The following is a 13,133-nucleotide window of genomic DNA, read 5'->3' on the forward strand; positions in this document are numbered from 1 at the left end:
AAGCCAGATTGTCGTCTCAGTACAGGAGAAATGAGCGATAAATGGTCATACCTCGTATCACTAGCCGTAAAAATGAATCTAATCGAGTCACGTAGAATAGAACACTTGCTTTGACTTGAGAATAAACAATGGTTAAACCATCTTTCCGCCATATGATGCGCATAATCAAACTATAATTTAAATTCAAACTATTCTTTTCAACACAGCCATACATTCTACGATCATCAGACTCACTGTAGTCTAGTGTTGGGTTTGGCTGCTCTGATGTTTTCTGTATACTTTGCATTCTAATCCCATATACACTCGCGTTCTAGTTTAGCATATCTCAGCAATGCAACAGCACATGTCGATCACACAATGCAGTCCAGTAAAATTGATGACAATTATCATTTGATAAAACAGTTTATTATGCACTTTGACACCCTTATTTAGTGTTTTACGCGAATACGGCTGATTCGAGAATCGCTCTAGGAAAATTGACTTGTTTTACCCAGCAAAATAGTTTTGCTAATACAGTTACACTTATTACTACTTCTATAAACGTTCAGTTCAGAATGCATTCTACAACTGGCATAGATACTGACAGTAGAAACAGATATCTTGCAGCACCTCCTCCATATCCTGCTGCATCTGCCGGATTACTTGGCCAGCAGCCGGACCATTTACAGCAACAACAACATGGACAGCCCCATACATCAGAATCATACAGACGCAAGGTGCTCGAGTCCATTTCCCGTTCATTCACTACGGGGTCCTTGTCGAAATCGTTTGCTGGGTCGCTCAAATCCCTGTCCCGCAATGACGGTTTCTTTGAGTATGTTCAGTCCTATTGTTCCCATGAATGCCTTATACTTTACTCCAATGTTTGGTTGTATAGTCATTTGTTTTCCACACTTGTTCAGGTTGCAACTAGAAAAGCTTGATGGGCCATTCTTTGGCACCATTGTTGATGCAGTAGTAGTAAGCGGCCTTTTACTGCAATGATGCATCCCTGCTTCGGATGTGCAGTATCAAGCGATTCCTATCGATCCCTGTTTCCACTTTAGACTAATGTTCTTAGTCATCCCATTCTTGCTAGAGGTGGTTATTTTGACTCGTTTCTACATTTACAATTAGAACGGGTCGATACTTTGAATCTACATTAAACGGGCTTGGTTGCTTGATGGATTGGACTCTCTATTACAACCATCCGTCTATATTCATCAGACATGATCCATTTACCACTGCAAGATGTATGCATTACAGACCACTTAGTCTAAAATATCCAGCATACGACCCGCATCCCGTAATTTCAAATGTTTCTAGCCATGTATGCACTCCCTTTGTGGCAAGAACCGTAATTTAAAGCCGTATTCATGTAAAATGGAACACTTGTATCCATCTTGCAGTCAATGCCTTTGCTTTAGAATGTACAGTGCTTGAGTGTTTGCATACTAGAAACTCTCAATTCTTGACAAACGTCCATCATGCAAATCAAACTATAATTTGATCTAAAGTTATTCCCTTTCCATTTGGCATAACCATGCATTGTACGATCATCAGGTTCATGACTGCAATCCAGGTACTGAACTCGATTGTACAAACTCCTGTTTCTAAAATTCGGATGCGTTCGCGCTCTGGTTCGAGAAAACAGGAGCGCATGTTTCATAAATGCAACCGTTGTTTCCATGCCGATTATCCAGTATTTACCTGTAATGTTCATTTTGGAGTTGCAGATTGACTAGAGCTGTGATGTGAATGTTGCTTTGGATATTCATTCAAGGAACACTCGCCCAGCAAATTTGACACCAATCGTTTCATCAAGATGACTGTTTACTGGACACCCTTATTTAGTGCTCCGTTTTACACGAATATGGCTGTAATCGCTGGGAATAAAATACCCATCTACACAAGGGTATTCTGCACTGATGGCTGTACAACCAATCGCATTAGATGGATATTTGCACCATAATTATGGGCTCATTCCCTCTTGATATCATTATCTTGTTCTCCAGTGTTGGTCTTGATCTTTCCACTAGACCCTATTTTGTTTGACCCTGTTGATACAGTTTTACATTCAACCCTTGTAACATCATATGCCCATTAACAAGCCCAGCTGTGTATCCATCCGTAACAGTGGCTTGTTTGATAGTCGTGTTTTGGTATATAGTCCATCTGCTGTTTACGGATAGCCCAAATTGCCTAGTCATGGCTATTGCTTTACAATAGTCTGGTTTCAACACTTGCAGTGTCTTGCTTGTAATCCATGTATCCCCACGATATCAATATCATGAAACAGCGGCCTCTGCATTATCCTGATATTTTTTGAGGACTACTCTTGAAGCATTTTCTGCTTCGCTGATACCACTGTTTGACTGGTTAGGGCTATGCGGCAAAGCGGCAAAAACATGCTGCAGCTGCCGCACTGTATAGTTGGACAACAGCTTTGCTTTTGCTAATGACCGCGATTGTATTAAGAATCATTCTTGGCAAATTACTCATTTATTTGCCAAAGAATAACAGGCTTGCAAATGCATATCTATTATGCATGGGTATGGCTTTGTATAGCTTGGATGAATCGATAGTTTATCCACCTTGGCCACTTTATCCCACACCATTATTCCAATACACCACAACACTTTGGCTCCAACATCTGCTTGTCAAAAATGTTGCTTATTAACTTTTGGGGTTCTTTGGTTCAATTGTTTGTTATAGAGCTGTATACAACTTTCAATTTGGTGCCTGCTCCCCGGCAATACTATCACCAGCACGAGATTTAGAGCATTTTGCTGGTCTGGAGGATCAGTTTTGCAAAGACTTTACCTGTTGTGGCAAGCAATTGCATGATCTGCACGAGCTGCTTCAGCATTTTGAGGAAAATCATGTCCACATTGAATCAGACGATGCTGATGACGATCTGCCTTTTGAATTTGAAAGTATTGACGAGATGGACACTGATATGAGCGATGGTGACACATCCATGAACTTTACTGATATCTACTTTCGCTCTCATCCATCAATGAAGAGATCTACATCGACTGCTTCAAATGCATCTGCCTTTAAACTCAATACTGGACAGACTCAATCTGTGGCATTATCCGACATTTATGCCGACAGTCGACTACCCTGCGCAGCAACTGGTGGCATTGGATCTTCCGCAATAGCTTTAGGCAAGTCTGGTGCTGGTCACTCGATGTCGGCATTTGACACATCAATTATTCGCAAACGCAATCAACACGCTGCGTCCAAGTCGCGGCGACACAAGCATCAGATTAGTCACGAACCAGTGACTATTCCTTTTTGCTTTGATGGTCCAACGCAAGTAGTGCGCGATCATAGCATGGACGATTCCATGGCTATTGATGTGGATGGCACTACACCAACAGACACTCTTGAAATGGATACGTGCATACCAGATATCAATGCTATGGACTCTACAAAATCCATGTCTGACGCATTTTCTGCAGCTGCATCCAATGCTCAACGACCATCGGGTCAAGCATCGCAGCAACGTCCATTGCTTTCACGCACCTTGTCTTGCGACAAGTCAAATATGTCTCTGGCAACCAATCACTCCTTGCCACAAGTACAGATTTTGTCTCATAGCAACAATGAGAACCACACTATTGCTCATTTTGCTCTGCCTGCACATGAAAGCAGATCCACTGTTTCCACCGGTACCATTAGCTCATCTACACTGGCAGCTGCAGCTGCAGGAACTCCACTTTCAATCGTTGCACCTTCGGTCGAATCCAATGATTCGGAGGACAATGGTGGAACTCCAAAGGATGAGCGACCCTACAAGTGCAAAATTGATGGCTGCTTTAAAGCATACAAAAATCCTGGAGGACTAAAATATCATATGCAGCACGGTCATTGTGAAGACACTGGGGATCCGGAGATGAACAACATAATTCACAAGCCATACCAATGCACTGTGTCTGATTGTGGTAAAAGATACAAGAATCTCAATGGTTTGAAATACCACATTGAGCATTCTCACTACTCATTGCTTGGTGTTTGAGGTGGAGTTTATTTAATCGACTATTTTTCTGAATTCCGGTGTACTTTTCTTGCAATCATAACCTCCCGTCCAGCTATTCTATCTTTTTATCTCATTTTTTAATATGCAGTCCCTATTCACATGTTGCTTTTTATCTACCCCCAGTCCTTGGCTAGCCTATCTTGTAAGGATATGAAACCATTATGAATGCATTGATGTCATTGGTCAAAGACGAGCAAATTTCAATATCTATTCTTATATGTTGAGAGGTCAATCTTTTGATTAAAATATTCTATATCCACACTTCTGCCATTCAATTGTCCCATTCCTACTTCAGCTACCACGTTCATCTATTTTCATTCTAGTCATTTCATCATTATTTTTCAATCCATGAAACCATTGGGTTTTTCATCACTTATGATATACTCGTCATTGTTGATTCGGTTGATCTTTTTGCTTACTGAGCATTTATCCACTTTCAAGCACTCATTGTTCTTTGAACGCCTATAAAGCCTTTTTACAGATTTTTGTCCAGATATGGGTATGCATTTTACTTGCTCAACATCTGCTTTCAGTAAAATAATATAGCAATCAAACACTATTTTCACTTTGAACACCATGTGCTTTGAGAATCTAATAAATCAATATTCAGAATAACCAGACACATCTTTATTGATCCTTAATTGATCTTGATAAGCTCGACTTCAAAGATCAGATCAGACTTGGGAGGGATCTAGTTGCCAATCATTTGTCAAATCTCATTAGACATCAAATCAAGAAATAAGCTTGTGCGCTTAAACATGTACACACTAAATTGCAGACTTACACCACCGGGATGGCCACGCTCTCCATAAGCATAATCATAGGTGATAATCAGCTTGGCCTACGCAAGCAGAGTTATAGATGTGGCAGGTGAACCAACAATTTTAGCTAATGTACTAGTGTAGCTACTGTAGAGCCAACAAATAAAGTATTACCTTTTCGCCAACAGACATTTGAGGAACACCCTCGTCCCAGCCCTTGATGACCTGGCCAACGCCAATCTTGGTCACAAATGGTTGACCTAGATGTGTTCAGTTTTAAATGGTTTACATCCAAACAGGCTTTTCCAACATTGCTAACCGATTGGACCATATCACTTCAAGTACAAGCTAAAGGCTTACCACGATCAACAGAGCTGTCAAACTTTTTACCATCGGTAAACTAAACCATTGACAACCAATGTGTTAGTTTTGTAATAGATAAACGACCTACTGCAACACTGCACGATCTATGTGGTATTCGCTTTACTTACAGTGCCAGTGTCTGTAGGACCAAATTAGAGCGACCATTGCCAGGTTATACAAGTCATTAGTATCAAATACAGATGGTTTCAATAAAAAGTCACTCATTGCGAAACATACAGTGCATAGTAACAGTGTCACCCTAATACATAGGATAGTCAGGGTTAGTATACCCAATCTATTAGATCAGTCCATCATAGTAATCGATAACAGATCAAACAGTATTTAGAGAATGAACACATGATAAACAAGGGTATAGAGCATCCTAAACCAACACTTGTTGAGATGGTAACACTACAAGTAGACTTACAACTTTGGGGAAATGGACACCATCGCCAGTCTTGATAACTTCCTTTGTAACGCCCTGTAGGTTGGCACGACAGGTTGACAAGAATCCATCCGTTATAGAACCATGTTAGTCAAGTCGTCTTTAGAGTGGAATAGTTGTAGTCGCTAACCCATGCTTTCATTTCATAACAGTACTCCCGACGTTCAGTTCACATTCAACCAGGTGTCGAATTCTTACCATGATTTTCGATGTTGAATGAAATGCTCGTCGAAGCATCTGGAAAGTGGATTACAACCCTGATAATAGCAACACCCTTATGGCCATATTCACGTAAAATGAATGACTAAATAAGGGCGTCTAATAAACAGCCAATCTCAATGATGGATGCCAAATTTACCGAATAGTATTGTGTCCTAATAGAGTTGACTGATGATCGGCATAGAAACAACAGTTGCATTACTGGAATATGCAATCTTTGTTTTTTTAAACTAAAGCGCAACGTATGTGACTCGGAATTCAATAATAATGGGCAACATTCCCAACCACGCATCTTATTCTGGACAACATTCCATTCCACAAACCAACTCATTAAACAGGATTTACCAACTGTTCAACCAATGTCGCAAGAACTGATTTCCCATATTGTTTATTCTTGAATCGTGTACAAAATAATTCGAGTATAATCAAGAGTGGGTGTCGAGCAATGGCAGACCCTGAGAGTTTTTATAAAAGTAATCCATTCTACTAGGAAAACACCAAATGTTTAACCATTGTTTATTCCAGAAAAAGTAGCTATTGCAAGACACAAGTGTTTTATTTACGTGAAGATGGTCATAAAGCCAACCCTTGCATCCGCCAAAACTTGGTTTGCATTTAACGCGAAGTTTCCTGTAATTAAACAAATATACATACAAAACGCTCCAAGATGGGGAAAGATGGAGCTTTTCGTAATCGAGTTGTGGGCTGCTTCTTTTGGTTAAAAGTATGCTTTGCAGCAGCTATATCTTGTGCCGGTCTTGCATTTATGAGCTATACCATCTACATGATGCATTATAACTTCACGCATGTATCAGAGGGTGGTATTGGCGGAGGAGCTGGAAGTGGAATGGTATCTTCTCCTGTCTATATCTCACCAAAAAATCCCGAATGTACGCGCCAGGATGATAATGCTATTCGACTAAATCCACCTAATGGACGAATGATGTTTGGTGTTGCCTTGGATTGGAGCATTGATACTCCTACGCAGTATGTGGCTCGTACAGGTATTAGACCCGCTGTGACGTGAGTACTATGTTTGTATTATAATTTGAATGTCTCGTCAAAACAGCATGATTCATTCTAGATACTTTATATCTGAATGCTGCATGATTGTAAGCAACAGCTGAGCTGTTAGGGTGGACAGTCTAGCTATACAGTATGACTTGAAAGTATTGGATTTAATTTCAGCTTATATATTTCAAACATTACCATGCCTATACGTGTACTTGTTGAATGATCAACCCCCAAAATAAGATTCAGCCATTCATTGCATTTTACTCTTGTCATTTGTTTGCAAAATCGAATGCCACATTTTCAAATTCATTGGGTTTCAAATAGTAACACCTGTACTGTTTGGCCTAATACCCATAATTAGAAATGTGTTTTTGACCATGACTCCATCTGCTGCTACACCGCTTGATTTTAATATGTTGACGTGGCACATTCAGCAAGTTGCATTGACTGGTAGTATGCTTGAATTAAGTATCATGCCGTCTACACTCGCGATTCCTGACGATGTGTATACAACCGTTGCTACAAAATTACTCGAATACAACTCCAAGTATGGCGTGCCAATTCTACTTCGTTTTGGTCATGAGATGAATGGTATGTTCAAAGAGTATCAAGGCTAGATACACGTAGTTGAAACATATCTAGAGTACTAATACCGGTTTAAAACTGTTGGTTAAAAGGAAACTGGATGGTGTATGGATATCAGCCCGTCCAATACATTCAGGCTTTCCGTAAAATGGCCGCTGCTGTTCGCGCACAAACCAATTTAACTGGTACGTATATTTTTTAAACATTTTTGAATGTTGATATTCAACAGATTTAATTTTGATTATAATATGTAATAATGTATACTGATTTTTAATATATCGCTGCATGATTGTCATGATCCCTCGGATTAGCCATGATGTGGGCTCCCAACATTGGTCTTGCTTACCCTTTTGCTGGTACATTGGCCGTCTCACTTCCAACCAATCAATCCGATCCAGCCAACTTCAAAGCTCTAGATAGTAACAACGATGGGGTGATCAATGGCCAGGATGATCCCTATGGTCCATTTTACCCCGGTGACGATGTGGTCGACTGGGTTGGCATTTCACTTTATTGGTATGAAGGAGCTGGAGTCAATGTTGCAGCTCAGCCTGGTTATATTGTTGCCAGTCTCACAGGAGCTATTACGGGTGCATCTTCAGTGGGCCTTAATCTTACTGCTCGAAACTTTTATGATCGGTTTTCCCAATCAAAAAATAAACCCATGGCTCTTCCTGAATCTGGTATGCCATGGGCTCCAAATCTTCCACCCTCTGCTGGTATGACTGAACTGCTAGCCAAACAAAGCTGGTGGACTCAAATATTTTCTCCAACCATCTATGCTCAATTTCCGTTACTCAAGCTTGTAGTGAATTTTGAAGAACTCAAGAGCGATCAAGGTGTAGGAGCTGACTTGACCACGCTTCGCGACTGGCGATACAGCAACCAAACTGCCATTTCGACTTCCTTTACCAATTACCTGAAAACACAGGGCAATGAAATTGCCTTTGCTGGAAGCATCAAACTCAAATGCAATGGCGAATTAAACTTGATTTAAATGGGGCTTACAATGGCTTGTGTCTTGACTTTCAAGCTTATTTTATTGAATGCAGTATTTGATGAATCATTGTTGGAATGCTCAATTCTTTTGCAATAAATTATGAATTCGTCTTGATTCAACACATGGTCGTGTCATTACTATGCTGATATATAAAGAAAAGCGGATAGTGTCGTATGAATCCATGAATCTCTTGTCAAGATTCAAATCCTCAACCCAATCTGTAGGTGTGATGTGCACAACTGTGAGTGGTTATACTTGTTATCCATCCAAACACTGGAATCAAAACATTGGTGTTTTGATTTAAAATAGCTTAGGGTATAATACATCTTTAAATTATGCTATGTTCATATATACAGTCAACTGTCGACACTTTAAACACGAGAGCCTGTGGCTATCTTCAGTATTCAATGTGATCAACAACAATGTATTTCAAACCACTTGGGTCTGATAACAGTTGCAATGGCAGATGAACTAGTTTGGTTCATTTCCCGTAATAGCCTATATCTACTCCAGCCTTGTCCAAGTGACAGTAAAGGCTCTGTATGACCTTGATTTGCATATTGCCACTATATTCGAAACAACAGTTTAGCTGACACATATTCATGACTTCATTGGGCTGACGGGGCAAGCGTGCTATATATCAGATTCACAAGATCTCGACATAAACATCTATTACTTAATCCAAAACTACAATCAAGTCTTGGACTCCCACTCTTTTGTACTAATATTTTCAAAATAAGTAGAAAATTGTTTTAATAAAACGATGGGAGGGAAGTCATAATGGAGAGTGAATTTCCACAGGATAGGCTGAGTAGTAAGAGTAAAAAGGAAAAATCAAAGCCAGTAAACTCCAAAGGCTAAACAGAGGAGGAAGAGAGGTCAAAGCAAAATATTAGCTCGAGGTTTTGGCCAGACACAGAAAGAGCAAAACACCTTATTGTTGAGATCCTCAATTCTACTTATAGCAGTAGACACTTCCTCTTATTCTTCGTAGGAGGCTCTAATGCTGCAATGATTGCTTCATCAAATACATTCTTGAGTCCCTTTTGTGTCAATGCAGAACACTCGAGGTATTTGACGGCCTGCAATTCTCTTGCCATACGGTCTCCGGAATCAGTTGTGATGGGCTTCTGACGATTTTTAGCTAGTTTTTCAATTGTGGCATTGTCATCTCGCAAATCCATTTGAGTTCCAACAATCAAACACGGAACTCCTGGACAATGGTGCCGAACCTTTACAAGACCCAAAAATAATTAAACAACAGTTTAAAGTGACACTCGACAACCACGATCAAGACAAGTACCTCGGGAAACCATTTTTCCTTTACGTTCTCGAACGAGGCAGGCGAGACCACTGAAAAGCAAACCAGAAACACGTCTGTTTGTGGATAAGAAAGTGGACGAAGACGGTCATAATCTTCTTGTCCTGCAGTATCAAAAAGACCGAGAGTATACGGCTCGTTTCCCTAAGTAGAATGAAAGCAAAAGGAATATGGTCAAGTTTCATAATAAACAAGACATTGCATGGCACAGGATAGGATAGTAGCATTTTATCAAGATGGGAATTTCTGCAGATTTAGATATCTGGGTCTCGCATACAAGCATTATACTGAATCCATGATATGATTTAGACTGCTCATATTAAGTGGTATGGCAGAGAGATGAAGATGCTGAATTCAATGTATTGAAATTCAATAAGCATTCTACAAGAGCCACGATGCTGACCGATTGAAAATGTTTTATACAGCAGACGACAGTCCAGCAGATAGGTCGAGCAACCATAGTGGGTCAATGCCAAGCGATAAGAGCAGACAAAATACATAGTAGATGGAGTTTATGCAACAAGCAGATACAACTGCAAATGCCCAACGCAATGTTGGGATGGGAGCAGACGCCTCACACCAAGCACAACACCATGCAGTCAGGGAGCAAGACAGGCCTATCTATCCAGGGAGTTGTATGTAGATATGGTTGTAGGACGGATGAGAAGAGGAAAACAGAAGAGATAAGGACATGACTATACGACCAGCCATTCTATAGCAATTAAAGTCGTCCCCTGGCTGCAAGAGTTTCCTACGGTCCACTCCACAACTCTAAAAAGGCTCTTGATGCCCGTCTGGATTCCTTCCAATAACCGACCTGTTTTCTTGTTTAGTCGCCCCAACAGAGGTCAAGCCACAAGACATGAATACAAAGACAAGCATAGATGTGACAAAGGCAATGCAGTCGCTTACAATCATGACGGTGACGGCATAGTTATCAAAGACTGTAGGCACATATTCTGAGGGGAATTTGTTGGTAGTGTATGAAATGAGTAGACAGGTTTTGCCTACAGCACCATCTCCAACAACAACGCACTTGATGGTCTGCATAGTGTTATAAATGACAGTTGCAGAATCAGTTGGTGAATAGTAAATGTCAGTTTTGATTCTGATAACTCGACACCAAATCAAGCCTGCAAAAGGTCGATGCCATCAAATGTTTTCAATAGTTTGTATTTTATCCCAACATCACTTGTCTGCAGACTCTTGTCCAACCATGAAAACCACACATTCAATATTCTGAAATAAAATAGTCTTTAATCAGTCAAAACAGCCAAAGCTCATACGATTGCAGAAAGAATCCAACCACATCTATTGTAAATATGAGGAATTGAACCCAATGGGCTGATTTAAAGACCAAAACTTGTCAAATGCCATTATTTAACCTTGACTTGGCCAGAGCAAGTAAATTTGAGATCCAAGGCATATGCATAGTCGTGTCTATTGGCACTCTGATCAGCCAAAAATACCGGACGAACAGTGTCATTGGCTAATATACGCCAATCTCTAACTTCGTCATCTACCTTTAGTTCTTCGAAAAACACAACCGCCTTGAGTAGCGGAAGTTTCTTTGCTGCATCAAATATTTGCCGCCACCAGTTTTGTTTGATATCTGCTTCTTTCTTTATAAAGGGCTTGGATGAGATGTACGGCGCAGAGGTCTCGGGAATCATGAAAGGTTTGTTTTTTTGGTGAGCAAATCGTTCATAGAAATCATGCAAACCACCATTGTTGACGATAACAGGATTGATTTTGGGAATATTTTCACCACTCCCATGAAGACTGTCTAAAAAGTAGTTGTCGGGAGGCAATATGTTATACCCAGTGTTTCCATCTGGATACCAGTAAAGCGACATGGAGACCCAATCGACCCATTCATCTCCAGGATAATAAGGTCCATAAGGATCATCAAGTGATGTGATTTTTCCATCCTTGTTTGTATCCAACAGAGCAAAGTCGATGGGATTAGACTTTGCCGTGGGAAGTACAACATCTGCCTCGGAAGTAATGAAAGGATATGTAACGCCTAAATTGGGTCCCCATACCATAGCAGTCATGTTAGTGTACATGCGAACCTTTTTAGCCATTTTGACAAATCCTTGTGTGAATGCAGTGGGTTGGTAGCCATAGTCGGTCCAGTCACCTAAAAGGTAAAGAATCAAGACATGTAAAAGTTGGTCAAAAGTCCATAAAATGATCAAGTATGGTTCGCAGACAAGTATAAAACTAGATTGTATACCATTCATTTCGTGCCCATAACGCAGTAGAATCGGGACACCGTACTTGGCATTTAGATCGCGCAATGCTTGTGCAAACGTATCTAGTGTACTGTCAGGGATTTGATTGATATTGACAGGCTGAACTGTCAATTGGAAAATGCCTCCAACAAGGGACACTTGCCACACATGCCATGTCAACAGGTTGTAGTCCATAGGATTTGGTATAGTGGGATCAAACATGACGAATGCATTGCTGTATATCAAAGTGGGTCATTTAAACAAGTTAGTTGTGTGCATTCGATTCGTGTTACCAACAATCAAGTCTAATCAAATCATAAAAGTCTAAAATTCGAAACAGAGCCAAACATTCTAGTCTGAATTACACATTTGTAATTTGCTAGTCAAGGCACATCAGAATCAACACTCTGTCTAGCAAACTAGACTTCAAGTCATCATCAGGATTATTACAATGTAAATGTACCTAATAGCAGGGGCCCAGCCAGTGATGGCTTTAATAGTTGATGGGGTTTCCAACTTCCAGTCCAAATGGAAACCAACTAGTATACGTCCAGCAGCTGGTTCGAGTCGAGACAATCCAGGTTGGTGCTGACAGTTCTCAGGAGTAAGATCCATAGGACCTAAAACAGGCTCATTAAGTTTTGCAGTGATGTACATGTCATAGACCCAATAGGCCATGATGCCAACACTAGCAATGCCAAGAAGCGCAGCGAGCACACATTTTGTCCAAAACAGGATTCCACATAAAGTGCGTCGGTATCGATGAATGTCTTTTTTGCCCATGACTTTACAGCTTAGTCGATTAGCAAGAAATGTCTACTTTGGTTGTTGACAACTAAGAGTGCAGGATGAACAATCTGTTGCAGATCCTTTTGACTAAAGGCTAACAGACATCTGGACAGCACAAAGGGTTTGACTAAGCTCAGGGCGGATTCTGGAAAGATGGCAATGGACACGTTGCTATAACATATTTAGGAACGGCCAAGGGATATAAAGTAAATATCCAGCCCAAGGAAGCATTTGGTTACAAGGGCGGGAAGCAGTGGAATCAGCATTGAAGGTTAAACCTTTGGAATAGGAATCTTGGCGCAGCCAAGAGATGCTGATGACAGTTTTATGCGGACAATCAACGTGATAGTTCAAGTATTCTATCCAAGCAACAGC

The 13,133-nt window shown here is 40.5% G+C and overlaps 5 protein-coding genes across 5 annotated transcripts; 2 read left to right on the plus strand and 3 right to left on the minus strand.

The window, feature by feature from the left end:
• Window positions 1-554: 554 nt before the first annotated feature.
• Window positions 555-4,003, plus strand: BATDEDRAFT_22494 (uncharacterized protein; the record flags this gene model as incomplete). Its single annotated transcript, XM_006675518.1, has 4 exons — window positions 555-814; window positions 903-960; window positions 2,363-2,531; window positions 2,697-4,003. The coding sequence occupies 4 exons, from the start codon at window positions 555-557 to the stop codon at window positions 4,001-4,003; spliced, it is 1,794 nt and encodes a 597-aa protein (XP_006675581.1).
• Window positions 4,004-4,661: 658 nt separating this feature from the next.
• BATDEDRAFT_22495 (uncharacterized protein) lies at window positions 4,662-5,830 on the minus strand (the record flags this gene model as incomplete). The annotated part of the gene is made up of 8 exons (XM_006675519.1): window positions 4,662-4,715; window positions 4,809-4,865; window positions 4,960-5,045; window positions 5,146-5,185; window positions 5,277-5,287; window positions 5,386-5,407; window positions 5,576-5,629; window positions 5,792-5,830. The coding sequence occupies 8 exons, from the start codon at window positions 5,828-5,830 to the stop codon at window positions 4,662-4,664; spliced, it is 363 nt and encodes a 120-aa protein (XP_006675582.1).
• Window positions 5,831-6,462: 632 nt separating this feature from the next.
• BATDEDRAFT_34310 (uncharacterized protein) lies at window positions 6,463-8,531 on the plus strand. The gene is made up of 4 exons (XM_006675757.1): window positions 6,463-6,835; window positions 7,188-7,417; window positions 7,504-7,596; window positions 7,723-8,531. The coding sequence occupies exons 1-4, from the start codon at window positions 6,480-6,482 to the stop codon at window positions 8,406-8,408; spliced, it is 1,365 nt and encodes a 454-aa protein (XP_006675820.1). The 5' UTR covers window positions 6,463-6,479; the 3' UTR covers window positions 8,409-8,531.
• A 616-nt stretch (window positions 8,532-9,147) lies between these two features.
• BATDEDRAFT_85154 (rho family small GTP binding protein cdc42) lies at window positions 9,148-10,797 on the minus strand. The gene is made up of 3 exons (XM_006676377.1): window positions 10,645-10,797; window positions 9,715-9,876; window positions 9,148-9,643 (listed from the first exon to the last, which is right to left on the minus strand). The coding sequence occupies exons 1-3, from the start codon at window positions 10,780-10,782 to the stop codon at window positions 9,371-9,373; spliced, it is 573 nt and encodes a 190-aa protein (XP_006676440.1). The 5' UTR covers window positions 10,783-10,797; the 3' UTR covers window positions 9,148-9,370.
• Window positions 10,798-11,108: 311 nt separating this feature from the next.
• Window positions 11,109-12,752, minus strand: BATDEDRAFT_34311 (uncharacterized protein; the record flags this gene model as incomplete). The annotated part of the gene is made up of 3 exons (XM_006675758.1): window positions 11,109-11,875; window positions 11,972-12,204; window positions 12,433-12,752. 3 exons carry the CDS (start codon window positions 12,750-12,752, stop codon window positions 11,109-11,111), a joined length of 1,320 nt encoding a protein of 439 aa, XP_006675821.1.
• Window positions 12,753-13,133: the final 381 nt, after the last annotated feature.

The sequence above is a fragment of the Batrachochytrium dendrobatidis genome, assembly GCF_000203795.2.
Source record: "Batrachochytrium dendrobatidis JAM81 unplaced genomic scaffold BATDEscaffold_1, whole genome shotgun sequence".
In the NCBI taxonomy this organism is placed as follows: Eukaryota; Fungi; Chytridiomycota; class Chytridiomycetes; order Rhizophydiales; genus Batrachochytrium; species Batrachochytrium dendrobatidis.

Coding starts and splice junctions, on each gene's coding strand:
- BATDEDRAFT_34310 (XM_006675757.1), top strand. CDS start 6,480: ATGGGGAAAGATGGAGCTTTTCGTAATCGAGTTGTGGGCTGCTTCTTT. Junction 6,836..7,187: donor GGTATTAGACCCGCTGTGAC/GTGAGTACTATG, acceptor ACCCATAATTAG/AAATGTGTTTTTGACCATGA. Junction 7,597..7,722: donor CGCACAAACCAATTTAACTG/GTACGTATATTT, acceptor CCCTCGGATTAG/CCATGATGTGGGCTCCCAAC.
- BATDEDRAFT_85154 (XM_006676377.1), bottom strand. CDS start 10,782: ATGCAGACCATCAAGTGCGTTGTTGTTGGAGATGGTGCTGTAGGCAAA. Junction 9,877..10,644: donor ATGCCGTCACCGTCATGATT/GTAAGCGACTGC, acceptor CATTCTACTTAG/GGAAACGAGCCGTATACTCT. Junction 9,644..9,714: donor AGGAAAAATGGTTTCCCGAG/GTACTTGTCTTG, acceptor GGTCTTGTAAAG/GTTCGGCACCATTGTCCAGG.